This window comes from Saimiri boliviensis, chromosome 2 (assembly GCF_048565385.1).
Source record: "Saimiri boliviensis isolate mSaiBol1 chromosome 2, mSaiBol1.pri, whole genome shotgun sequence".
In the NCBI taxonomy this organism is placed as follows: Eukaryota; Metazoa; Chordata; class Mammalia; order Primates; family Cebidae; genus Saimiri; species Saimiri boliviensis.
The window spans coordinates 113,746,487-113,771,457 of record NC_133450.1 but is presented as its reverse complement, the minus strand read 5'-3'; the positions used below and the strand labels follow the sequence as shown (position 1 = coordinate 113,771,457).

Sequence of the window (24,971 nt, the reverse complement as noted above, 5' to 3'; positions counted from 1 at the left end):
GAGCCGCGAGCCTCGCAGGCCTGAAGCCGCTGGCCTCTCCACCCGGAGCGTCCAGCCCTGGTGCGGACATGGAGCCCGCCCTCTATCCGGATGGAAGGGTCCGCGTTTCGATTTGTGAGGATGTCTGCATGGGCCGCGCTCCCTGGTTCCTTACAGGAAGACCGAGGCCGCTAGGAAGGGTTGGACTGCCGGACTCCTAGCAGCGACTCTCAGGCCCGGCGGGAGCAAAGGGGTGGGCACACCCGCAGCCCCGCGGTCTTAGAGACAGGTCGCTCCGCTCCCGCCGCGGCGCCGTGCCCATTGGCTGGGCTCCTCCTCGCCCCGCCCAGCGCCCGGCCCGCTCAGAGCCAAAGCATGCGCACGAGCCCGCTGCTGCCGCCGCCGCCGCCGCCGCCGCCGCCGCAGCCGCCGCCGCGGCTTCAGCACCAGCGCCGGGACAGCGGTGCCGCCCACGGGCATGGACGGTGACAGCAGCAGCAGCAGCAGCGGCAGCGGTCCGGCTCCCGGCCCAGGTCCGGAAGGGGAGCAACGGCCCGAGGGGGAGCCCTTGGCCCCAGACGGCGGCTCCCCGGACAGGTAGGGCGGACCGCTCCGCAGACCCAGATCACAGACCTTCCGAGCACCCCCGCCCCAGGTATCCCCAGTAGCCGCCATATGTTGCCGCATTCATTCCCCAGACCCTCCGGGAGCCCCTTCCCAGGGTCGCCAAGCTCCAGGCCCCCCTCGCCACGCCCTCATCCTGCCGGGTCAGTTTCCTCGCTCCCTGACACCCCCTAGTGTCAGCCCCCATCGCCCTCTCTGCTTAGGGAACCTGCCCCACCCACGGCTCCTACCCCTCCTCTAAGGCCAGGACCCCCTGGCTCCTCCGGCCCCTCCTTCTAGGCCCTGCCCCTGCGTCTTCTCCGGAAGCCCCAAGCCCGCAGTAACCTCAGTCCGGGTTTTAGCGTCTCAGTGTGCATGAGGGTGTTTGTGAATCATGGACAGGAGAATCGCCGAGGCGGGTGTCCTGGGGAAGGCAGACATTCGGCAGGCACGTCAGGGACTGTCTTTGTCACCGTCAGTCTCTTGCCTGCCCTGCATGGCCCCCAGCTGTGCACGTGTGGGTTCCAGTCCCTGCATGTGGCAGCCACACTGGCTGAAGCCGCTAAGATGGGAAGGGTCTGGTGCTCAGGCCACTGGCCTGTACCACCCTGTAAGAGCCCCGGGCTAGTGGGACAGGAGGGACACCTTCCTGCTGAGGGCCCAGATCTCAGTACCTCTCCTCTCCCTTCCTCCACCATATGTGTGAGGGAACAGCCCAGCTAGGTAGCAATATGGCGCAATTTCTGTGCCCTGCCTGGCTCTGCCGCCCCCAGAATCCCTCCTCTGACATGACACTGCCTCTTTCCTGCCTGGATTGAAATAAAAGGCATTCTTTGGTAGCAGTAGCAGAGGTGGACACATCGTCTCCAGACTACCCCAGTTAAAATGTACATTCTGTACCCCAGAGGGAGAGAAAGCCCCACAAGTAGAGAGAAATGTTTTCTTCCCTTTATTGTGAACAAATTAGCCCTGAATAGATTTAGCCACCCTTCAGTTTGAAAGTCACAAAGCCTTCAACAGGGTGAGACACAGGATGAGTGTATTCACCAGACGAGGGACCTGCCTGGGACTATGGCCTGATCAAAGAGACCAAGGATGGAGCAGTGACAGGGCAGAGTGGGAGCCTGGGACCAGAAGCATCCCTAGAAGGGGCAGGAGAGTCATTTGCTGTCTCAGATATCTTGCCAAGGATCAGCCGTGTCCAGGCTCATTTCCCCTGGGCATAGGATCCACTTGCTGTCTTCCAGAAATGCCCTGGGAACTCTGGCCCCTTGCTGTGCTTCTCCAGAGACCATGGACACTAACTAGGCACAGGGACTTGCTTATGTGATTCCAGAAACACAAAAATGCTCCTGCTGAGCTAAGTAGCACTCTGGGGATAGATACACAGTGAATAACTCACACACACATGCGCATATGTGCACACCCTTACCAACACACCGGCTAGAGAGGAATTTGAAAGAGGCCACACTTTGTGTTTTTAAAATTACCTTTTTATTTTCCTAGTGGTATGAGCTGTTCCCCATCTGTCTTGGCCACTCTGTGGGATCACACTGATGTTCATATGGCTGTGTGTCTGTGGGCTTGAGGGCATGGTTAGTACAATATAACTTTGCCCCTTATGGGGCTTCCAGGTTAGGCCTCTGTGTCTGGGATCTTGTCAGCCAGGCTCTGATTGCAGGGATGTTGGGCTCTTGAGTGAGGCCTGCATCCCCACTTTCCATTCCACTGCCTGCTCTACTCACTTGGCTTATGGGCCTGCAGGCCCAGGCAGGCAGCCCAGGAAGCTACTCATCCCAGTGAGGGCCATGGAACTGAGGGAGTGAGAATAAAAAACCCCTGTGTAGGCCTGGGATGCTTAATTCCTATTACTACTAAGCCTCCTGAGAGCAGAAGGCAGCAGGAGCTGACAGGAGAAAGCTTTTATTCTGAGAAGAGTGGAGGTTGGCTTTTCTCATTGGGAGATTTGAGGAAAAGGCCTGGCTCTACAGCAGTCAGAATATGGAAGGTTTCAAGTTCTGCCACATTGATAATGGTTGGCACAGTCAGGAAGGGTGGGACTGGGGGCAGCTGATCCTAGGTTGCTGAAGAGGAATAGCAGGGGTTAAAGGGAAGGAGCTGGGGCCAGGGCGACTCCAGCAGAAGCAAACCAGTGGTGGAGGTTAAGATCCCTCTTGAAGAAAAGCCAGCTAAGGAAAAGGGTGGACTTAGGAGGTTTGGCAAACTGGGTAAGCAGGAGTGTACCCATTCTTCTCCAGTATCCTCTGGAATGCTGGTTTCCCCTAATGCAAAAGAAACTGACACTCCAAGTGGTGCCCTGCCTCCTAAAACAAGCCCAGTGCTCAGTTATCTAAGGTGATGGGCAGCTGGAATAGGCTCCCCACCTCCACCTGGGCTGCCCCACTTTCCTGACCCCTAGAAGGCAAGCCCTGCTCTGAAGAGGGAGACCAAGACTAATGGATCATCTTCATGCCTCCAGGACCCAACCCAGAGCAAGTACAATGCTAAGCACAGGATGGGTATGCAAGAAAAACCTGCAGAATTGAACATCTTAAAGAAGTCAGTGTCCACACTTACACACACAGCCTAGACCATTTATCCAGCTTCTCTCTGGCCCACAGGGATTGGCCTACAGGGTCTTTTATCTGCCAGGACACTGGTTGCTTATATCATTAACTTTATAGAGTCATCTGAGGTCTTGCTTTAGAACAGCTTTGGTCAAATTCCTATTTTCCTAAAGGTTGAGTTTGTAAAAAATAAGTGATTAAAATCATGAGATCAACTTTTGATGCAGCTTTTAGGTAACCAAAAAGAAAGTATTTGTACATGTAGTGAGTTTCTCAAGGTGTGAGAAGTTCTAAAACGGAGATATATTATCTGAGGTGCCAAAAGAGGATAAACTATAAATACAAACACACTTCTAAAAGTATATGCTCCCTGCCGCACTGACCATGGGAAGGGGCAGGAAAGCAAACGTGTCTTCCATATGACAGACTCTGTGCCAGGCACCTCACATATGTTATATCAGCTAATCCCCACACCAAACCCAAGAAGTGGGCATTATCTCATATCTTCAACAGACAAGGATGCCAACGCTCCAAGAAGTGTGTGTCTTTCCCAAGGCCTCAGAGTCAAAGGGTGATGGAGTCAGGAACTCACCTCCACTGCTGCCCCATTTCACCCTCAGCATGAGGGTCATTCTCTTCTGGACTGCTGGGCCAGCCTGCCATCCTTCTGAGAAAACAAGAAAGAGCATGTTTATCCTTCCTAGTTCCTCTCCTCAGTCTCTGGGCAGAGCTCAGCCTCTGTGGGCAATGCCCATCTGCCACTGAGGCCGTGACTGTAGCTCACAGCCCCTTCAGCAGTGCAGCAACCAAGACTGGAAGCCAGAGTTGGCTCCGCATAGATCTGGCTCTCCTTGGAAGCTACGCAAACTGGCGAGCGGGCTGTGTGAGCCAGGCGGAGGCAGGGGAGAAAGAGACAGGGCTCTGTGAGGCTGACCAGCCCAGAACCCCTCTGGGAACCCTCATGGCCCCGGGCACTCTGTTCTGTGGCCATCTTTTCCTAATCTGGATCTGCAATCCTGCCGCTGGGGTTGATATTCCACCTCCCCCATACCCAAGGAGTGGAGCTGGGCGCATGCATAGAGCATTGCCCTGAGGAGTAATTTTGGGAGAAGACTCTATTGCTGACTCTTTTCTGGCAAGTTCCTTGGGGTGAGGAGGGTGTTCCAGCTCCCTCTCCCAACTGTGCACGTCCTTACAAAGTAAAACTGCTCTGTGCATGACCCGTGACAGGGTAGGTGGAAGGGTAGCAGTTGCTGCCACAAACTTTCCCTGACCACCCTAACCCCTGTCAAAGTGGGACCCTCTCTGGGCTCCCTCAGCCCTCTGTGACTTCCCCACTTGCAGCATTCAACATGTTGGACTATTCACATTTCCCAACTACTGTGAGTGCCTAGAGGCACTCACAGTCTCATTCATCCTAGCACCACTATTAGCAGCCGGCCTAACACCCATTCGACAAATATTTCCAGGATGCTTTCTGTGTGCAAGGCACTATTCAAGGCCCTGGCTATATGGAGATGAACAAATGCGACAGGTCCCTGTTCTCCCAGCATTCACATTCCACATGAAAGACAGGCAATAAACATGATGACTCTATAATAGAATATTAAATTGCAACAAATGCTATGAAAAAAATATAAAGCAAGGTAGGGGGATTGAGAGCTGATGGGCGACTATTTTAGAGGGAGTAGTCAGGGAAGCCTTCTCTGAGGAAGTACTAGTTGAAACAAGACCAGAATAAAAAAGAGAGCCATGTAATTATCTGGGGGACGAGCAACCCAGGCAGAAGGAAGAGAAAGCTCTAAGGCTCTAAGATGGGAATAGGAGTGCAGCAGGTGCTCAATAGTCTGTCTGGCAAGAGAAAGAGCAAACAACTGCAGCAGAAAGAGCACAGGACTGCAAGTCGGAAGAACTGGGTTCAAGCACCAGCTCTTCATCTGTCAGTGAACCTGTTTTCAAGTCTATCAGTCGAAGAAAATACCTCCTTTGTGAGGTTTCTGTAAGGAGTGAGTAAGATCATGTATGTGAAAGCACATTCAGTGTCTAGCACACGGCCCGGCAGGTAGCAGGCTGCCAACTGTTTTCTGAGGGTGTGGAAAATGAGTGAAGAAGAGAATGGTCTCCAAGAGGTAGGCTGAGGGCACAGATTCGAGCCCCTAGCATCCTTACCTCTTACTTCTCCCCCAGAGCTACTGATACATCAACCAAGTCCCTGTCCCCTTGTCTTGTCTTACTGAATAATGCTGGGGAATGGGGTAGCTCACTACCTTCCCCCAACCCAATCTTCCCTGCCTCCTCTCTTGCTAGCACCCAGACCAAGGCTGTGGCCCCTGAGGCAAGTCCAGAGAGAAGCTGCTCCCTCCACAGCTGCCCCCAGGAGGACCCTTCCAGCTCTTCGGGACCCCCACCAACAACTTCCACCCTCCAGCCTGTGCGTCCATCCAGCCCCTCGGCCCCTGCCCACTTCCCCTATCCCCAGGCACTGCAGGAATACCCGGGGGGCAGTTCCCTGCCAGGACTTGGGGATCGGGCAGCTCTCTGCTCCCATGGCTCCAGCCTCAGCCCTTCCCCAGCCCCCTCACAGCGTGATGGGGCCTGGAAGCCACCCGCTGTGCAGCACCACGTGGTCAGCGTCAGGTAAGGAGGGGCCCAGCAGCCTGCCAGCTGCCACTGGAAAATGGGGCAGGGCTTAAGAGTGGGGCAGACCCCCAGGGGCAGACCCCAGGGCTTTGGACTCCTTTGTTAGGAGGCAGCCCAGATGCAATAGGAAGTAAGGGTTGGAACTTGGGAGTGGCAAAGCCCTAAAAGGTTAATATCATCGTTTATCCCTCACCCGCCCACTCCCACCCCACCTCCATCCCCAACACACACCCTGCAAGAGGACTCTGGCAAGCAAGCAGCTTCTCTTCTCTTCTCTTCCACAGGCAGGAACGAGCCTTCCAGATGCCAAAGAGGTAGGCCTGGGCCTTCCCTGGACCTCTAGGGGTGACCAGGCTGGTGCCCAGTTTAACCCTGTTCCACGTGCTCTCTGCTCTACCACCCCTTCTTGGTGGAGCCTGAGCTCAGCACTCACTGCCACCACACCCAACTCACGTGGGCTCCTCCCTCTTTCCCAGCTATTCCCAGCTGATTGCTGAGTGGCCAGTGGCTGTGCTGCTGCTATGTCTGGCTGTCATCTTCCTCTGCACCCTGGCTGGACTGTTGGGGGCCCGGCTGCCCGACTTCTCCAAGCCTTTACTGGTGAGGAGCCAAGGGGTGGGACAGGGTCCCCAGGCCTGGCCACCTCAGCCCAGCCTGGGGCAGAAAGTTGGAGGTAGGGTAGCCATGTTGGACTGGGGATAGGATAGCCATGGTAGGCTCTTGACCTCCAGAGAGTTGGGGAGATGGTATAAAGTTCAGACTCACATCCACAATTCAGGCAGGTGGGCTGCCCTCCCTGCTCTGAGGAGTCAAAGGGGCAGAGCTGAGAAGCACCCAGAGAACTCCTCCCTTGCCCACCTGCTCTTCTCCACCCTCCTCCCTACAGGGCTTTGAGCCACGGGACACGGACATTGGGAACAAGTTAGTGGTCTGGAGAGCACTGCAAGCCCTCACAGGCCCCAGGAAACTGCTTTTCCTTTCCCCGGACCTTGAGCTGAACAGGTAACAGGCTCTCATTCTTCCACTGTGGGTGGGAGAGGAAAGAATGAGACCTCCAGGAAGGAGACGTTGGGTGACCCACTCCAAGGCAGGTCAGAGGGGCTTGCCAGGGCTCCCTGGGGAGTGGTCTCTGGCCTCCTCTGAGTCTTCCAACCCTAATGGTGCCTGGCATAGATATTCTCTCCACTTCAGCTCAAGCTCCCACAACACTCTGAGATCTGCACCCAGGGGCAGTGCCCAGGAGAGCGTTGTCCGGCCTCGGAGGATGGTGGAGCCCCTGGAGGACAGAAGGCAAGAGAACTTCTTCTGTGGCCCCCCTGGTAAGTGGCACCCTGGCCAGTTCCTGGTTTTAATAGTGGTCCCCACCCCACCTAGTGGGACAGGCAGGCCCAGAACAAATCTAGGCAGAAACAAAGGGAAGGTGGCCAGCTGGCCACAGTCAAGCCGAGGAATCCGCGTTACAGCTAGGAGGATGAGGGAGAGTTCTCAGATGCTCCAACCAGGCAGGGTCAAGCTGGGTTGGGGTGAGGCACAGGGACAGGATCAGGCAGCCCATGTACAGGCTTGAGATGCCTGAGAATCTGAACCTCATATGGCATGGGTAAGCATCTTACCTTTGGAAGACCCAAGGACTGAGCTCTGGGTGACGGGGGTATGTTGCAGAGAAGAGCTACGCAAAGCTGGTGTTCATGTCCACCTCCTCGGGCAGTCTATGGAACCTGCATGCCATCCATTCCATGTGTCGCATGGAACAGGACCAGGTAAGCCAGCTGGGGAGCTGCCAGGGGTTTGGGGGGAAGTAAGGACATGAGGGAACTGATCCCAGAGAAATACAGCTGAGCCAGGACTGCCAGGGGGTGGACTGGGGAAGAGCATTCCCTGCTTAGAAAATTATTCCAACCCTGCTGAGAGGCTCCAGGTTGGGGTGGGAAAAGAAGAATCGGCTGTTTTTAGAAGAGCCAAGATAGAAGCGCTGGAAGCAAGCCCATGCAGAGCCTGGGGGTTTCTAAAAGGTCCTGTAAGGGGCCTCTAGAGCAGGTGAGGAGGCCCTGGACCAGGGAGCTGAGACTGGGCTTCAAGGCCCCTGCCCCCATCAACCCCAGTAGTGCCAATCCAATTATGCTAACTGGAGAATCATACACAATAACATCTGAAGAAAGGTTTGCTGCTAAAAATGGTGTGAAAACCACGCAGTAGCCCAACCCCCCACTTCACATGAGGATATCCTAAGTACCAAAAGACTGGTTAAGAACATGTGTTCTAGAGTCAGATGCCTGAATTCAAGGCCAGCTCTAAGGCTGTCTTGCTGTGTGACTTCAGGCATGTTTCTTAACCTTTCAGTGCCTCAGGCTCATAATCGTTAAATGGAGATAATAAAGGTACTTTCCTCACAGGAATGCGGTGAGGACAGATAATGAGATAGAATTTGAAAAAGTACAGCATAATGACTGGCAATAGTCATCTCTCAATAAGTGTTAATGGTGTTGTCACCATGATCTCAGGCCTAAGGTCACAACAGCCAGTTAGTGGCAGAGCAAGAGCCCCTGACTCCCACGCCAGTGCTCTCTGTACTACATCAGCTGTCGTGATGTCATCAGGAGGAAAGGAGAAAAAAGGCATGAGATTTGAAAAAGAAATAGCGTGGCCCTGAGAGGCTTTAAGCAGTGCAGTGGACAGAGGTGCGAGGCTGGGGTTTGCCAGTGACCCTGAACCTGGAATGTTTTAGTCTCCACTTTTCCCATTACTTGCTTCAGCCCCTTGGACCCTTGGCCCTGTCTATCTGTGGCTGCTACCTCCACTTGTACTCCTAGCTTAGGCCACGAAGAGTTGGGGGGTGTGACCTACAGGGGCTCTTAAAGCAGGCCGAAGCCTCTGGCAGCATCTCTGAGGCTCTTCTTTGATGAAGTCCAGATGTAGCTGCTGGCACCTGGGCCAGGAGCCAGAGGCAGCTGGGCAACAAGGCGGTTTCACTAGGCTGTCAAGATCCCTCTCTGTGCCTGCCCTGCAGTGTGAAAGGAGGTGAGAGGGCCTCGTACAGGACTGGAAAAACCTGGGCCCTTGGCCTGCCCCTGAGCTCTCTCCTCCTGTGTGTGCCCTACAGATCCGCTCACATACCAGCTTTGGGGCTCTGTGCCAGCGGACAGCAGCCAACCAGTGCTGTCCCAGCTGGTCCTTGGGCAACTATCTGGCTGTGCTCTCCAACCGCTCCTCCTGCCTGGACACTACCGAAGCTGACGCAGCCCGAACACTGGCCCTGCTTCGGACCTGTGCCCTCTACTACCACAGTGGTGCCCTGGTACCCTCTTGTCTGGGCCCCGGGCAGAACAAGTCCCCACGCTGTGCCCAGGTTCCCACCAAGTGCTCCCAGAGTAGTGCCATCTACCAACTCCTGCACTTTCTGCTTGACAGGGACTTTCTGAGTCCCCAGACCACTGACTACCAGGTGCCCTCCCTCAAGTACAGCCTGCTCTTCCTGCCCACCCCAAAGGGCGCTTCCCTGATGGACATCTACCTGGACCGGCTGGCCACCCCCTGGGGGCTCGCTGACAACTACACCTCCGTCACCGGCATGGACCTTGGCCTCAAGCAGGAGCTGCTGAGGCACTTCCTGGTCCAGGACACAGTGTACCCCTTGCTGGCTCTGGCTGCCATCTTCTTTGGCATCGCCCTGTACCTCCGCTCACTCTTCCTCACGCTCATGGTGCTGCTGGGGGTGCTGGGCTCACTGCTGGTGGCCTTCTTCCTTTACCAGGTGGCCTTCCGCATGGCCTACTTCCCCTTCGTCAATCTGGCAGCCCTCCTCCTGCTCAGCAGCGTCTCGGCCAACCACACACTCATCTTCTTCGACCTGTGGCGCCTCAGCAAGAGCCAGCTGCCGTCCGGGGGGCTGGCGCAGCGCGTGGCCCGCACCATGCATCACTTCGGCTACCTGCTGCTGGTCTCCGGCCTCACCACGAGCGCGGCCTTCTACGCCAGCTACCTGAGCCGCCTGCCGGCCGTGCGCTGCCTCGCCCTCTTCATGGGCACGGCTGTGCTGGTGCACCTGGCCCTCACGCTGGTCTGGCTGCCCGCCTCCGCCGTGCTCCACGAGCGCTACCTGGCTCGCGGCTGTGCGCGCCGGGCGCGGGGCAGGTGGGAGGGCAGCGCGCCCCGGCGGATGCTCCTGGCGCTGCACCGGCGGCTCCGCGGCGTGCGGAGAGCGGCGACCGGCACCTCGCGCCTGCTCTTCCAGCGCCTGCTGCCCTGCGGCGTCATCAAGTTCCGCTACATCTGGATCTGCTGGTTCGCGGCGCTGGCGGCAGGGGGCGCCTACATCGCAGGCGTCAGCCCCCGTCTGCGGCTGCCCACGCTGCCGCCGCCCGGCGGCCAGGTCTTCCGGCCCAGCCACCCCTTCGAGCGCTTCGACGCGGAGTACCGCCAGCTCTTCCTGTTCGAGCAGCTGCCGCGGAGCGAGGGCGGCCACTTGCCCGTAGTTTTGGTGTGGGGCGTCCTGCCCGTGGACACCGGCGACCCTCTGGACCCTCGTAGCAACAGCAGCCTGGTGAGAGACCCTGCCTTCTCGGCCAGCGGCCCCGAGGCCCAGCGGTGGCTGCTAGCACTCTGCCACCGGGCCAGGAATCAGAGCTTCTTCGACACCCTTCAGGAAGGCTGGCCCACGCTGTGTTTCGTGGAGACCCTCCAGCGCTGGATGGAGAGCCCCAGCTGTGCCCGCCTGGGGCCTGACCTCTGCTGCGGCCGCTCAGACTTCCCCTGGTCCCCCCAGTTTTTCCTGCACTGCCTGAAAATGATGGCTCTGGAGCAAGGCCCCGATGGCACCCACGACCTGGGACTTCGCTTTGATGCCCATGGCAGCCTGGCTGCCCTGGTCCTGCAATTCCAGACCAACTTCCGTAATAGCCCGGACTACAACGAGACCCAGCTCTTCTACAATGAGGTCAGCCACTGGCTAGCAGCAGAGCTGAGCATGGCACCTCCAGGTCTCCGCCGCGGTTGGTTCACCAGCCGTCTGGAGCTGTACAGCCTGCAGCACAGCCTGAGCACTGAGCCTGCTGTGGTGCTGGGCCTGGCTTTGGCTCTGGCTTTTGCCACACTGCTGCTGGGCACCTGGAATGTTCCACTCAGCCTATTCTCCGTGGCAGCTGTGGCAGGCACTGTGCTCCTCACTGTAGGACTCCTGGTTCTACTCGAGTGGCAGCTCAACACTGCCGAGGCCCTTTTTCTCTCTGCCTCAGTGGGTCTCTCGGTGGACTTCACGGTCAACTACTGCATCTCCTATCATCTATGCCCACACCCTGACCGCCTGAGCCGCGTGGCCTTCTCTCTGCGCCAGACCAGCTGCGCCACAGCAGTGGGGGCTGCAGCCCTTTTTGCGGCAGGTGTGCTCATGCTGCCCGCCACGGTGCTGGTCTATCGCAAGCTGGGCATCATCCTCATGATGGTCAAATGTGTCAGTTGTGGCTTTGCCAGCTTCTTCTTCCAATCTCTCTGCTGTTTCTTCGGGCCAGAGAAGAACTGTGGGCAGATCCTCTGGCCCTGTGCCCACCTGCCATGGGATGCTGGTACTGGAGACCCTGGTGGGGAGAAGGCAGGTCGTCCACGACCAGGGTCAGTGGGAGGGATGCCCGGGTCCTGCTCAGACCATTATGAGCTACAACCCTTGGCACGGCGTCGGAGCCCCAGCTTTGACACCAGCACAGCCACCAGCAAGCTGTCCCACCGGCCCTCAGTACTCTCTGAAGATCTGCAGCTCCATGATGGCCCCTGTTGCTCCCGGCCCCCACCAGCCCCTGCCTCCCCAAGGGAGCTGCTGCTGGACCACCAGGCAGTCTTCAGCCAGTGCCCTGCCCTGCAGACCTCCTCCCCCTATAAGCAGGCTGGCCCCAGCCCCAAGACCCGGGCCAGGCAGGACTCCCAAGAGGAGGAAGCTGAGCCCCTGCCGGCCTCGCCAGAGGCCCCAGCCCATTCCCCCAAGGCCAAGGCTGCAGAACCTCCTGATGGCTTCTGTTCCTCAGCAAGCACCCTGGAGGGGCTCAGCGTCTCTGATGAGACCTGCCTAAGCACCTCTGAGCCCAGTGCCCGTGTACCAGATTCTGTGGGTGTGTCCCCAGATGATCTGGATGACACTGGGCAGCCAGTCCTTGAGCGGGGCCAGCTGAATGGGAAGCGGGACACCCTGTGGCTGGCACTGAGGGAGACCGTGTATGACCCATCATTGCCTGCCTCCCACCAGAGCAGCTTGTCATGGAAGGGCCGAGGGGGACCAGGGGATGGTAGCCCTGTGGTACTGCCCAATAGCCAGCCAGACCTGCCAGATGTTTGGTTGCGCAGGCCCAGCACCCAGACGTCAGGCTACAGCAGCTGAGGGGGACTTGGGGAGGCCGGACAGGGCACAGAACCCTGTCAGGGATGACACGGCAGGGGCAGCACCTGGCTGAAGCCAAAAGGCATTTCTCCAGATCCACAGGGAGAGGTCTCACCCTCCAACTGTGGATATGAAACCCTGCCAAATGTCCCAGGCTTGATCTGTCTGCTCCTATTCCTCACATCTGGAGGATTCCAGTGAGAGGGGTTTTGGAGGGGACCTGCTTGTGACCTGGCGAGGGCTTGTCTGACCCCATAGCACCGTCTAAGACCCCTCCTCTAGAAGTGAGGAAGGCCAGATGTCTAGCTTCTGCTATCAGAGGAGGGTGACCTGGCCTCCATCCCAACTTCCGAGAACTTCAGTGAGACTAAGGGACCCTATCCGCAGGATCTTGTCAGGTTCCTCACTGACCAGAAGAGCTTGCAGGAATCTCTGCAGCCTCCTGGGTCTCACCCCTTTCATGGGCTCTTCATAAGGACACTTCCCTCTCTTTGGGGAGCTTCTCTGGGCAGAATTGGGCTGGGGACCTCTCTCCCAAACTGCCCTGCTCTCCTCACACTCACTGGTTTGACCAGAAATTCTCCAAATCCAGCCATAGGTGGCTGTTGGGAGTGCAGCAGGAGGATGGTCAGCCTTGGAGCATCTCTAAATTACAGGACGGTCCCTCTTTGGAAGCAGGCTCCTGTGCTCTTCTGTGTTAATCAATAGTAAGAATCCTCTACATCCCTGTACATTTTAGTCCCGTTGGAATCTATCTCAGTACTTTACGGGGTATCCTGATGTTGGTTAGGTTCTTTTGCCCCCAATTTATAGGTAAAAACGTTGAGACTAAGCAAGATCAACTGACCCCAGAGTCACTCAGCCACTAAATGGCAAGAGGTTTCATTCCACCACTACAACCTCCAGTCGCCCCTTGGCTACCTGCCTTGGGGACACTGGCATATGGCTGTCTTGATCTTTTACCTCTAGCACCCTCCTCCAACCTGCTTTCTCTGGTGTCTCCAAGTAAACCCAGCCACCCTCTTTGGGCCTCCACTTCCTGAGAGAGCTGTATTCCGAACAAACCCGGGAGTTCCTCTCCATCTCACCTGTGCTTCCCTCTGGAATCTGGCTGAGATGCCTGCTGCCCCTGAGATGCCTGTTGAGATGTGGAAGGGGCATCCTGGCTGGCCTGATTCCCAGGCTTCAGGGGCATGCCCCTTCTACGGCCACAGTGTATGGAGAGGCCCCACCAGAAGTGGTACTGAGAGGCAGAAGAGGAGAGGCCGAATCCAGTCGAGGCAAGAACTCATACCTTCCCTTTGAGGAGTGTATGAGTCTGAAGCTGCTTCCCAGGTCAGGGTCCCCAGCTTTTTAAGGACAAGTCTGTGGAGTGTTAAGCAGACCAAAAGCTGGCTCCTCCTCCCCAAAGCAGAGTCTGGTGGGGAAGTTTTATCCCACGTGAGAGCTCATGACACCAGGTGGCATCAACACGTTTATTGAACACCTACTTTGCATGTGGTATTACCAGGGGACAGAGGTGTGGAAGAAAAACTGAACACCACCCTCAAAGAGCTCACCTTCTAGCTGGGGAGACAGCTTACAAACATACGGCAGGAATCTGATGGTTCACTGACAGCGCCACATGCCTGGCATCATCATTGTCGAAGCTCAAGTACCCAGGACTGGGTAACAAGAAAGGCTTTCTGGAGGAAGAAAAACTTAAGCTGGGCGTCAGAAGACCAAGCATCTCAGAATGGAAGGGGCCTTGGCGATCATTTATTCCAGCAGTTTTCAAACTTTGTGGCCTCAGGACTCTTTCTTCAAAGAACCTCTGTGTGGAGAAACAATATATAAAACAGGTAAAAAGCAACTACTTTAGTGGGCACTGGGTGTTGGGGGTGGAGTCAGCTCAGCCTCTCTTTCCACTGCAGCCTCTCTAGGGACCTGAGGAACCCCTCAGCCTCCTGGCAGCTTCACAGAATGTGATATGGAAACTACTGATCCAGGCTATTTTACAGAGGAGTATCAGAAAAGGGAAGGGATTTTTCCAGGGCCAAATAGTCTGTGGCAGAGCTGGAGACAAATGAGATATTTTTGTTTTATTTAGTTCTATTATTATTGAGACCTACTTCCTACTCCAAGTAGCCCACTAGAAGTGGAGCAGAAACCTAAACAAGACATGGGAGATGTGGAAGAGACAGAAGACAGCAGGCAGGTATGGCAGGATACCTTGGCTCCTTTGCAGGATAAGTAAATCAAGATGATTAACTCCTGATACCAGAAAGGGGAGGCTGGAACCTAATTTCAACCTGTCCCCTGGGGGTCTGCTGGGACCTCTCTCTTCATGTGCAGGTAGTATTCGGCCTCTGTGGCCTAGAGCTGCTTATCAGCCCTGGTTTCTCTGATAATAGTGTCCCTCTGTTATCACACAGGCAGGCTGACAGAGCCCTGGTATCCTTAGGGACAGTGAGCCACAGGGAGATCAAGGAAACTCTTCCTCCCGAGCATGAGCAGAAGACACTTTGCCAGAACACGACCACTGAAATGTTAGAACGCAGAGGGGTGGATGGGTGGGCATGAGGGATTTGGGCACACCCGAGGGCCCTATTTGGGGATTTCTGGATCACATTCTTACAGGCTTGTGACCACACAACACTGCAGGAAGGCAAATGAGCCATAGAAGCTGATGCATTGATTAGATTTCTTCTTTATGTTGCCAGGCCGAGAAGAACACAGCAGTAATCTAAAACATTACATCATACCTAGAATGGCCCAAACCAACATCAGGCAATCCACATCAGTGGGAAATCTAGCCTGCCTCTCTAGCTCTGACTCGGGAATGTGGAACTTAAAGCACTTTCAATTTCCTTAGAGTTGCAGCAGATCCTTCACTTTATTATCCTTAGGGGCACCTACAATGAGTGTATGGCCCTGGAGACATGGCTTAAGAGCACGCTGTGAGACATGCAAAAACGAGTCAAAGCACTCATGCTTGCCCTGCAAAATTCAAGAAATGATTTCTCTCCACTGAGACACTTTAGTAGAACTACATTAACACTCATTTGGGACTTGAGGTCATTTCCCCTATTTGTGCCACTGATCCTTGAACTCCATTCAGTGTATGAGTATGTATGCTGTATGTTTTAAGAATATAACTGAGGCCGGGCATGGTAACTCATGCCTGTAATCCCAGCACTTTGGGAGGCCGAGGCACATGGATCACTAGAGGTTAGGAGTTTGAGACCAGCCTGGCCAACATGGTGAAACTCCATATCTACTAAAAATACAAAAATCAGCTGGATGTGGTTGGGGGAGTACCTGTAGTCCAAGCTACTCAGGAGGCTGAGGCAGGAGAATTGTTTGAACCTGGGAGGCAGAGGTTGAAGTGAGCCAAGATCACACCAATGCACCCCAACCTGGATGAGAAAGGGAGACTCTGTCTCAAAAAAAATAAAATAAAAAATACCAAAAAAAAATATATATATATATATATAAACTTGGTACAGTCTGTTACCATGGGAAAACCTGTCCTTCCATGGTTGTGGTGATTTGGGGACTTTTAGAGTGACAATGTTAGACAGATTGATTTTACCTGCCGAATCTTAGATTTTGCTGATATATGGCATATAGTATACCATGATATTCAGGCAGTATTACAGCTTGAGACAATTTTGAAAGAGACATTTCTCAAGAGATTTATAAGCCAAAACTTCCCTAACCCCCTCCACCTCATTCTGTCCTTCTCCCAATGCATGACAAGAAAGGAAAGAAGTCTTTAAATCAGATTTTAAGAAAGAGGATATATTAGTTTACAGCCTTTGCCTATTGTCCAGAGAGTTTAGTTTCTGATTTTTCTTTGACAGTGGCATGATCTCATTTTCTGTTAATACACATGGGTAATGGCAAGCTCTTGGGACTCCATGCCAAGCATCAAGATCCCCTTTACCTGGTGATAGGAAACACATACATTCCTTACCATTTCTACCCTCACCCTGTTCATAGGGATGACTGTAACTAAAGTCTGCAGGTGTTTAGGCTTAGGAGAAGAAATTGTTACTCAATTCACCAGGAAGATGAGAAACAAAACAAAGCCACCATGTGCTATGTAAATGCCTGGCCATCCAAAGCCACCCTATGCAGAGGAATCCTGGAAGGGCCTTGATACAGTTCTCATAATTATTATCAGACTTCTTTGTGATGACTCAGATTTCTGTCAATAAAGGGGAAAGATCAGATTTTACCAAATCCACAACCATCAGACAAACAAGAGCTTTAATATTGCTAAAGAAAATGACACAGCTGAGCAGATTAATAGAGATTTGAATTCATGACCACCTATCTTAACTGGACCCTCAGCTCTGCCTAACTAGTATCCATTCTAGCTACTAGTTTTGTTTATTTGAATTGACTCTCATATTTTCTACACCTTCCTCAAATATCTGATGCCGTCACCTTCCCCCATCCCTCAGGGACCAAAAAAATGAAGAAAACTGAAACCTTCAAATAGGAATTTCTCCACCTTCAAGGCACCAAAGCCCAAACTTACCTAACCCTGCTCTTGCCTGCTCCTCTCCCCATCTCTTCTGTTACAACGAAGGAAGCAGGGATGGCTCCATCAATGGCTTCTCACACTTTGTGTCAGAGGCCTTCACACGAGGGTTTGCACTGTCCTACAGGGTCATGAAGACTTTCTAGAAGGTAGGTGGACACAGATAGTTTTAAAGTAATCCATTTCCAGAGCTGCCTTCTCCATATGTCCCCCCTCCTTATATTGGTGGGCCTAAGAAGAAGCCCAAGGTCTGGCAGCTCTCCTTCCCAACTTGCACTTTCCCAGTTGCCTCCCCTACCTCATTCTGAATCCTACTTTGGCACATTGCTCTTCACTGTAAAAAACATATGAAAGGGCCGGGCGCGGTGGCTCAAGCCTGTAATCCCAGCACTTTGGGAGGCCGAGGCAGGTGGATCACGAGGTCGAGAGATCGAGACCAACCTTGGTCAACATGGTGAAACCCCGTCTCTACTAAAAATACAAAAAATTAGCTGGGCATGGTGGCGCGTGCCTGTAATCCCAGCTACTCAGGAGGCTGAGACAGGAGAATTGCCTGAACCCAGGAGGCGGAGATTGCGGTGAGCCGAGATCGCGCCATTGCACTCCAGGCTGGGTAACGAGCGAAACTCCGTCTCAAAAAAACAAACAAAAAAAAAACGTATGAAAGGGCTACTTGCGAATGCTCTGCTTGAGGAAGTACTCAAAAGAGCAAAGCCTGGAGAAGTTCTTTGAGAAAGTTCACAGGGGCAGCCTTGTGGGTCAGTTCTATGCCTTTTTCATTTAAGAATTCAAATTCATTGAACATGTTATATCGCAAAGAAAAAAGTTTTTTTAAGAATTCAAATTCAGGCGAGACACAGTGGGTCATGCCTGTAATACCAGTGTTTTGAAAGGCTGAAGTGGGAGCTAGCTTGAGGCCAAGAGTTTGGGAACAGCCTGGGCAACGTATCTACAACCCCATATCTACAAAAAATAATTTTAATAATTATCTGGGCATGGTGATATATGCCTGTAGATCCAGCTACTCCAGAGACTGAGGCAAGAGGATCACTTGAGCTTGAGTTTGAGGTTACAGTGAGCCATAACCACATTATGGCACTCCAGCCTGGGCAACAGAGCCTTAACAGTAAAAAAAAAAAAAAAAAAAAAAAAAAAAAGGAAGAAAAAGAAAAGAAATAAAGAATAATTCAAATTGCAAGTGAGTTGGTTGACACAGGATACATATTAACCACATTGATTTGAATGGAAAAATAAAATCAGACTTTTTCGTTAGAAAGTCAGATTTGGCTCACAGGTTTGACAGACAGGACAGTCTTTGCAAGTAGGATATATGATGGACATTATTTTCCCTAAAATGGAATAACTTTAATCTGCAGCTCCAAAGTTTGAACAAAAACAGACTGAAAGTACAGATAACAACTTCTCCTTTTCAGCAAAGATGGAAGAGCAGGGGCCAAGTTTACCCTCCTGCCTGAAACAACCAACCAAATAGAAAACACATGAAACAATTCAAATTCATTGAACATGTTGTATTGCAAAATATACATAGCAAGACTTCATCTCTATATCTCTTCATCTCTCGGTTTCAAGACACCAGACATGAGGTAACAAAAGTCAGTCTGAGGCAAGTAACAAGCAAGGTGAGCCCCTCGGTTACCCAGCTTACTGCTTGGGAGGATGTATTTCAGGGAGGAAAAACCCAGGCAGAGCAAGTGACTCTGAGCTGAGGGGACAGCTGAGAGTTTGGAGTAGCCAAGGTGGCTGGAGTGCTCAGGACGGGGTAGTGGAGAGGAGAAAGGTAGATGCATAGAGAATTCTGGGGATTTGCAAAGGGCCCCCCTTGAGTGTTCAACAGAGCATGATTTATCATATATAAGTGTAAGGAAACCACTTGAGGCCAAGGAAAGAATCACCCAAAAACAATGGGCCGGAACAATAGCCAGAAGTCACACAGAGCCTGGACAGTGCCTGTCCCCATCAGCCAGATCGGAAAACCTCATAATTTATGGAGCACTGGTCAGAACTCTCAGAAGGGCGTTGCCTTGTAGTAAGGATTTGTCAGCCCTAGTTCAAACATTGCTAGAGCCCACCTAACAAATCTCAAAAGCAAGACCTGAAGGAATCAAACTGTTTCTAAATAACTGAACTGCATCCCAGAACAAAGTCCAAGAACATTTACAGAAATCCAAAATTAACAAGCACCCAAAAATGTAAAATTCACAATGTCTGGTTCTCCAATAAAAAATTACCAGTCATGCAAACTATGACCCTTCATAAGGAGAAAAATCAATTGAAACCATCACAGCTGACACCTATGTGAGAATTATACAAGGACATTAAAACAATTATTGTAACTGTATTCCGTATGTACTAAATAGAGACTAGGAAGATATTTTTTAAATACCCACTTTGAACTTTAAAGACAAAAAACTAAAATGTCTGAGATGGGCTGGATAAGGTAGGCAGAAAAAGGATAGGAAGAAGTACAAGGGGAACGAAAAATGTTTTGGGGATGATAGGTGTGTTTATTAGTTTAATTGTGGCTATGGTTTCACAGGTATATGTAATTTCTAAACTTATCAAATTGTACACTTAAAATATGTGGTTTATGGAATGTTAATCATATCTCAATAAAGCTGTTAAAATTGTACTGAAACAAAATATTGGGGGAAACTGGGTGAAGAATACAAAGGACCTCATTGTGCTATCATTCATTGTAACTTCCTGTGCAATTATAACAATTCCAAAATAAAGAATTTAAAAGTGTTTTTAAAATTAAAAAAAAAAAGTCTAAGATGAAAAATCACTGAATGGAATTAACAACAGTTTAGACATTGCAGAAAAAAACAGTAGTGCACTTGAAGCCATAACAATAGAAATTATCCAAAAACACCAAGAGAAAAGAATTTTATAAATGAATATAAAGTGCTGGGCAAGGTGGCTCACGCCTGTAATCTCAACACTTTGGGAGGCTGAGGTGGGTGGATCACCTGAGGTCAGGAGTTCAAGACCAGCCTGGCCTACATGGTGAAACCCCATCTCTGCTAAAAATACAAAAATTAGCTGGGCATGGTGGTTCCCGCCTGTAATTCCAGCAACTCAGGAGGTTGAGGCAGAAGAATCACTTGAGTCCGGGAGACAGAGGTTGCAGTGAGCCGAGATGGCGCCACTGCACTCCAGCCTGGGTGACAGAGCGAGACTCCGTCTCAAAAATACAAATAAAAAAAATTGCCTGGCATGTAAAAGAAAGAAATGAATACAAAGTATACACAGTATGACCAGGTCAGTGGCTCATGCCTGTAATCCCAGCACTTTGGGAGGCCAAGGCAGGAGAATCACTTGAGGCCAGGAGCTCCCGACCAGCCTGGGTAACACAGCAAGACTTCATCTCTACAAAAAAAAATTAAAAATTAGCCAGGCATGGTGGCATGTGCCTGTAGCCCTACGTGGGAGGCTGAGGCAGGAGGATCGCTTGAACCTAGGAGTTGAAGGCTGCAGTGAGCTATGATTGCATAACTGCACTCCAGCCAAGGCAACAAAGCGAGGCAGAGAGAGAGAGAGAGAGAGAGAGAGAGAGAGAGAAGGAGGGAGGGAGGAAGGAGGGAAGGGAGGAAGGAAGGAACGAATGAAGGAATGAAGGAAGGAAACACAATATACAACAGGCAGAAAGTATGTCCTTTACAATGATTTAAAGTTATGAAAAAAATTTAAGCCAGGTGAGATGGTGCATGCCTACAGTCTTGGGTACTCAGGAGGCTGAAGTGGGAGGGTGGCTTGAGTCCAGAAGTTCAAGACTGCTGTACACTATGATCACACCTGTAAATAGCCACTGCACTCTAGCCTACATGACAGGGTAGAGACAAGATCCTTCCTCTAAATATATATACATATATATATATATAAACTAAACTTAAAATTTGGGCATCAAATGAAAACAGGCAAGAGGGTTATTGGGGCACATGAATAAAGGAATTTAACTGGATCCCATATTCCTTCTTCCTTACTCCTGAGCATCCTTTCCTTCTGTTTGCTGGCTTGTACCTATCAGCACACCACAGCTTTAAAGAAATCTTCCTTTGACCCCCATAACCCATCTCCAGTTATTGCCCAGTTGCTCTGCTCTTTTTGTAACAGCACCCTCTCAGAGAGATCTTCCCTGAGCCCCTAAAAGCAGGAAAATCAAAGTTTCCCTGCTTTTCTCTCTTATAGGATTTTGTACTTTTCCTTCACAGTGTGTGTGTGTGTGTGTGTGTGTGTGTGTGTGTGTGTTTTGGTTTGGTTTGGTTTTTAAGACAGGATCACACTCTGTCACCCAGAATGGAGTGCAGGGGCGTGATCTCGGCTCACTGCAGTCTCTGTCCCCCTCCAGGGTCATATGATCCTCCCACCTCAGATGGAGTTACACCTGCCATCTCTGCTTCCTCATCTCCCACATACCCTTCAACCCATGCCCATGTGACTGCCACCCACTCCAAACACTCCACCAACCTTCCTCTTGCTAGACTCACCATGACTTCTTTGTTGCTAAATTAACTGGATGCTTTTCATTCTCATTCTGCTTGCCCTTTCAACTATTTTCAATAGTTCTCCACTCCCGCCTTGAGCAGCTTGCCACTTCCTCCTTCTTGAGTTTTGAAACACCACCCTTTTTTTTTTCTTCTCACCCATCTGGCACCTCTTTATCAGGTTTCTTGGCAGGTACCTTATTATCATTGCAGCTTCTAAATGTTGGTGTCCCTGTCCTTGGTCCTAAGGCTCTCTGCACACTTCTCTTGATCTCATCAAATATCAAGCTTTTATTTTATTTTATTTTTTATTTTGTTTGTGATAGAGTCTCACTCTGTCACCCAGGATGGAGTGCAGTGGCGCCATCTCAGCTCACTGCAACCTCTGCCTCCCATGTTCAAGTGATTCTCCTGCCTCAGCCTTCCAAGTAGCTGGGATTACAGGCATGCACCACCATGTCCAGCTAATTTTTGTATTTTTTTTTTTAATCTGTAAGAGCATGTAACAATTTTGCCTGGAGCAGATAAGGGTCATATTTGGGGAGGGGCTCCCAACCACAAAGAAGGCTACCCTTCTACCCGGTAGAATCCCCCCATACCCCAACTCTGATCACAGGACAAGCTGCCTCCCAGGCATTCGGTAGATTAACAAGTTGACTTTCATCCTGCCCAAGGCAGAAGGAGGCAATTTGGAGTCCAGACTTCTAAAAGGAAGGTTTGTGACCCTGATAAGATTACTCAAAGAACAAGAGACTGCGTTTTTAAAGTAAGCCAAGCTAGTCATTTTTCTTTTTTTTTTTTTTTTTTTTTTTTTTTTTTTTTCAAGAAGAGGAAGAAAGAGAAAGAGGAAGAGGGAGAGAGGATGCGGGTATTGCTTTGCTGTCCGGGCTAAAATGCAGTCTAAATATAGGTATGCCTATAATTGTCCTTAATAATGGAGACATGAAAGAAAATGAGGGAAGAGAATAATAAACAAGGAGCCAACCGACATTTCGTTTAAACTTCCAAGTTGATATGATGTGGTACTGATAAGAGTGTATACTTTGTGTAAAGTGGAGAGTTCTATAAATGTTAATTACGTTTACTTGTTCCAGATCTGAGTTCAAGTCCTGGATATCGTTGTTAATTTTCTGTCTCATTGATCTGTCTAATATTAATGTTGAAGTCTCCCACTATTATTGTGTGGGAGTCTAAGTCTCTTTATAAGTCTCGTATGTCTGGGTATTCCTGTATTGGGTGCGTGTATATTTAGGACCTTTAACTCTTCTTGTTGTTGCATTAATTCTTTTATCATTATATAATGTCCTTCTTTGCTTCTTTTGATCTTTGTTGCTTTAAATACTATTTTATCAGAGGCAAAAATTGTAACTTCTGCTTTTTATTTATTTATTTTTGCTCTCTGGTTGGTTGGTAAGTCTCTCTCCATCCTTTGTTTTGAGTCTTTGTGTATCCTTGAATGTGAGATGGGTCTGGATGCAGCATACAGTTTTAGTTTTTTGTCCAAATTGGCTGTCTTTGAATTGAGGAATTTAGTCAATTTAAATTTAGAATTGATAATGATATATGTGAATTTAATACTGTCATTTAATATTAGCTGGCTATTTTGCCCATTAGTTGATGTAAATTCTTCATTATATTGATGTTTTTTACTTTTTGGTATTTTTTAGAAAGGCTGATACTGTTTGTTCCTTTCTATGTATAGTGGTTCTTTCAGAAGCTCTTGTAAAGCAGGCCTGGTGGTGATGAATTCTCTGAGTGCTTGCTTGTTCACAAAAAACTTTATTTTTTCTTCACTTATGAAGCTTAGTTTGGCTGGATGTAAAATTCTTGGTTGAAAGTTCTTTTCTTTAAGGATGTTGAATATTGGTCCCCACTCTCTTCTGGCTTGTAGGGTTTCTGCTGAGAGATCTGCTGTGAGTCTGATAGGCTTCCCTTTGTGGGTAACCTGACCTTTCTCTCTGGCTGCCCTTAATATTTTCTCCTTCATTTCAACCCTGGTGAATCTGACGATTATGTGCCTTGGAGTTGCTCTTCTTGAGGAATATCTTCGTGGTGTTCTCTGTATTACCTGGAGTTGAATATTATCCTGCCTTACTACGTTGGGAAAATTTTCCTGAATAATATCCTGAAGCGTATTTTCCAGCTTGGATTCATTCTCTTCGTCACATTCAGGTACACCTATCAAGCGTAGATTAGGTCTTTTCACATAGTCCCATATTTCTTGGAGACTTTGCTCATTCCTTTTTATCCTTTTTTCTCTAATCTTGTCTTCTTGTTTTATTTCATTGAGTTGGTCTTCGACCTCTGATATCCTTTCTTCTGCTTGATCAATTCGGCTGTTAAAACTTGTGCATACTTCACTTAGTTCTCGTATTGTGTTTTTCAGTTCCATCAATTCACTTATTTTCCTCTCTAAATTTTGTATTCTTGTTGACATTTCGTCGAACCTTTTTTCAAAGTTCTTAGTTTCTTTAGATTGTGTTAGCATACGTTCTTTTAATTCACAGGAGTTTCTTATTATCCACGTTTTGAAGCCTGCTTCTGTAATTGGAACACACTCGTTCTCCATCAAGCCTTGTTTTGTTGCTGATGAGGAACTGGGATCCCCTGCTAATTTTTGTATTTTTAAGTAGAGACAGGGTTTCACCATGTGGGCCAGATTGGTTTCAAACTTCTGGCCTCAAGTGATCTGCCCACCTTAGCTTCCCAAAGTGCTGGGATTACAGGCATGAGCCACTGTGCCCAGCCACTTTTTTGTGTATGTACTTTTAGTAGAGACAGGGTTTCATCACATTGGCCAGGCTGGTCTCGAACTCCTAAATATCAAGGTTTTAAGTACCTCCATATGTCAATAATTCCCAAGAGTGTATCTCCAATCCAGACTCTCTTCTGGGCTCAAGGCCTATATTTCCAGTTGCCTGCATGACCACCCCACTGGAATGCCTGAAAGATATGTCAGGTTTTCCAAGTTCAAAACTGAACTCTCAATCTCCCGCAGCAGAAAATGGTCACTCTACCCACACTATTATTCAAGCCTGGAGTCATCCTTTTCTGCCTTGGGACTTTGCATTTCCCCCTTTCCCCAATGAGATTAACTCCCTCTCATCTTTCTTTAATTAACCACCCTCTCAGAGAGGTCTTCCCTAAGCCCCCAATAAAATCTAAGTTTCCCTGCTTTTCTCTCTTACAGAATTTTGTACTTTCCCATCATAGTTTGTGTGTGTGTATGTGTGTATGTTTTGGTTTGGTTTGGTTTCTGAGACAGGATCACACTCTGTCACCCAGGGTGGAGTGCAGCGGCATGATCTTGGCTCACTGCAAACTCTGCCCCTGCCCCCCCCCGCCCCCCCACCCCCAGGGTCACACGATCCTCCCACCTCAGGCTCCAGGATAGCTGGGACTACGGAAGTATGCTACGATGCCCAGCTAATTTTTGTATTTTTTGTAGAGACAAGGTTTCACCATGTTGCCCAGGCTGGCCTGGAACTCCTGGACTCAAGCGATCTGCCTGCCTCCACCTCCGAAAGTGCTGAAATTACAGGCATGAGCAACTGCACCCAGCTTTCTTCACAGTTTCACCACAATCCATAAGTATATATTTATTTATGTGATTATTTGTTCACTGTCTGTTTCCTAAGTTGTAAACTCCAGGAGGGCAGAGCCAAGGTCAACCGTGATATTTGCTCTCCCTCACCCCCTCCTACCCACTGAGAATAGTGTCGGGTAATCAGCAGTTGCTCAATAAATGCTGGATGAAATGAATGAGCTAGTGCATTTAGTGATGA

The 24,971-nt window shown here is 50.4% G+C and overlaps 1 protein-coding gene across 1 annotated transcript; it reads left to right on the top strand.

Annotated features, from left to right (window-relative positions):
• Positions 1 to 356: 356 nt before the first annotated feature.
• On the top strand, positions 357 to 19,444 carry DISP2 (dispatched RND transporter family member 2). Its single transcript, XM_039462968.2, has 8 exons — positions 357 to 576; positions 5,457 to 5,786; positions 6,074 to 6,103; positions 6,266 to 6,389; positions 6,676 to 6,791; positions 6,981 to 7,108; positions 7,452 to 7,549; positions 8,890 to 19,444. Exons 1-8 carry the CDS (start codon positions 458 to 460, stop codon positions 12,148 to 12,150), a joined length of 4,206 nt encoding a protein of 1,401 aa, XP_039318902.1. The 5' UTR covers positions 357 to 457; the 3' UTR covers positions 12,151 to 19,444.
• Positions 19,445 to 24,971: the final 5,527 nt, after the last annotated feature.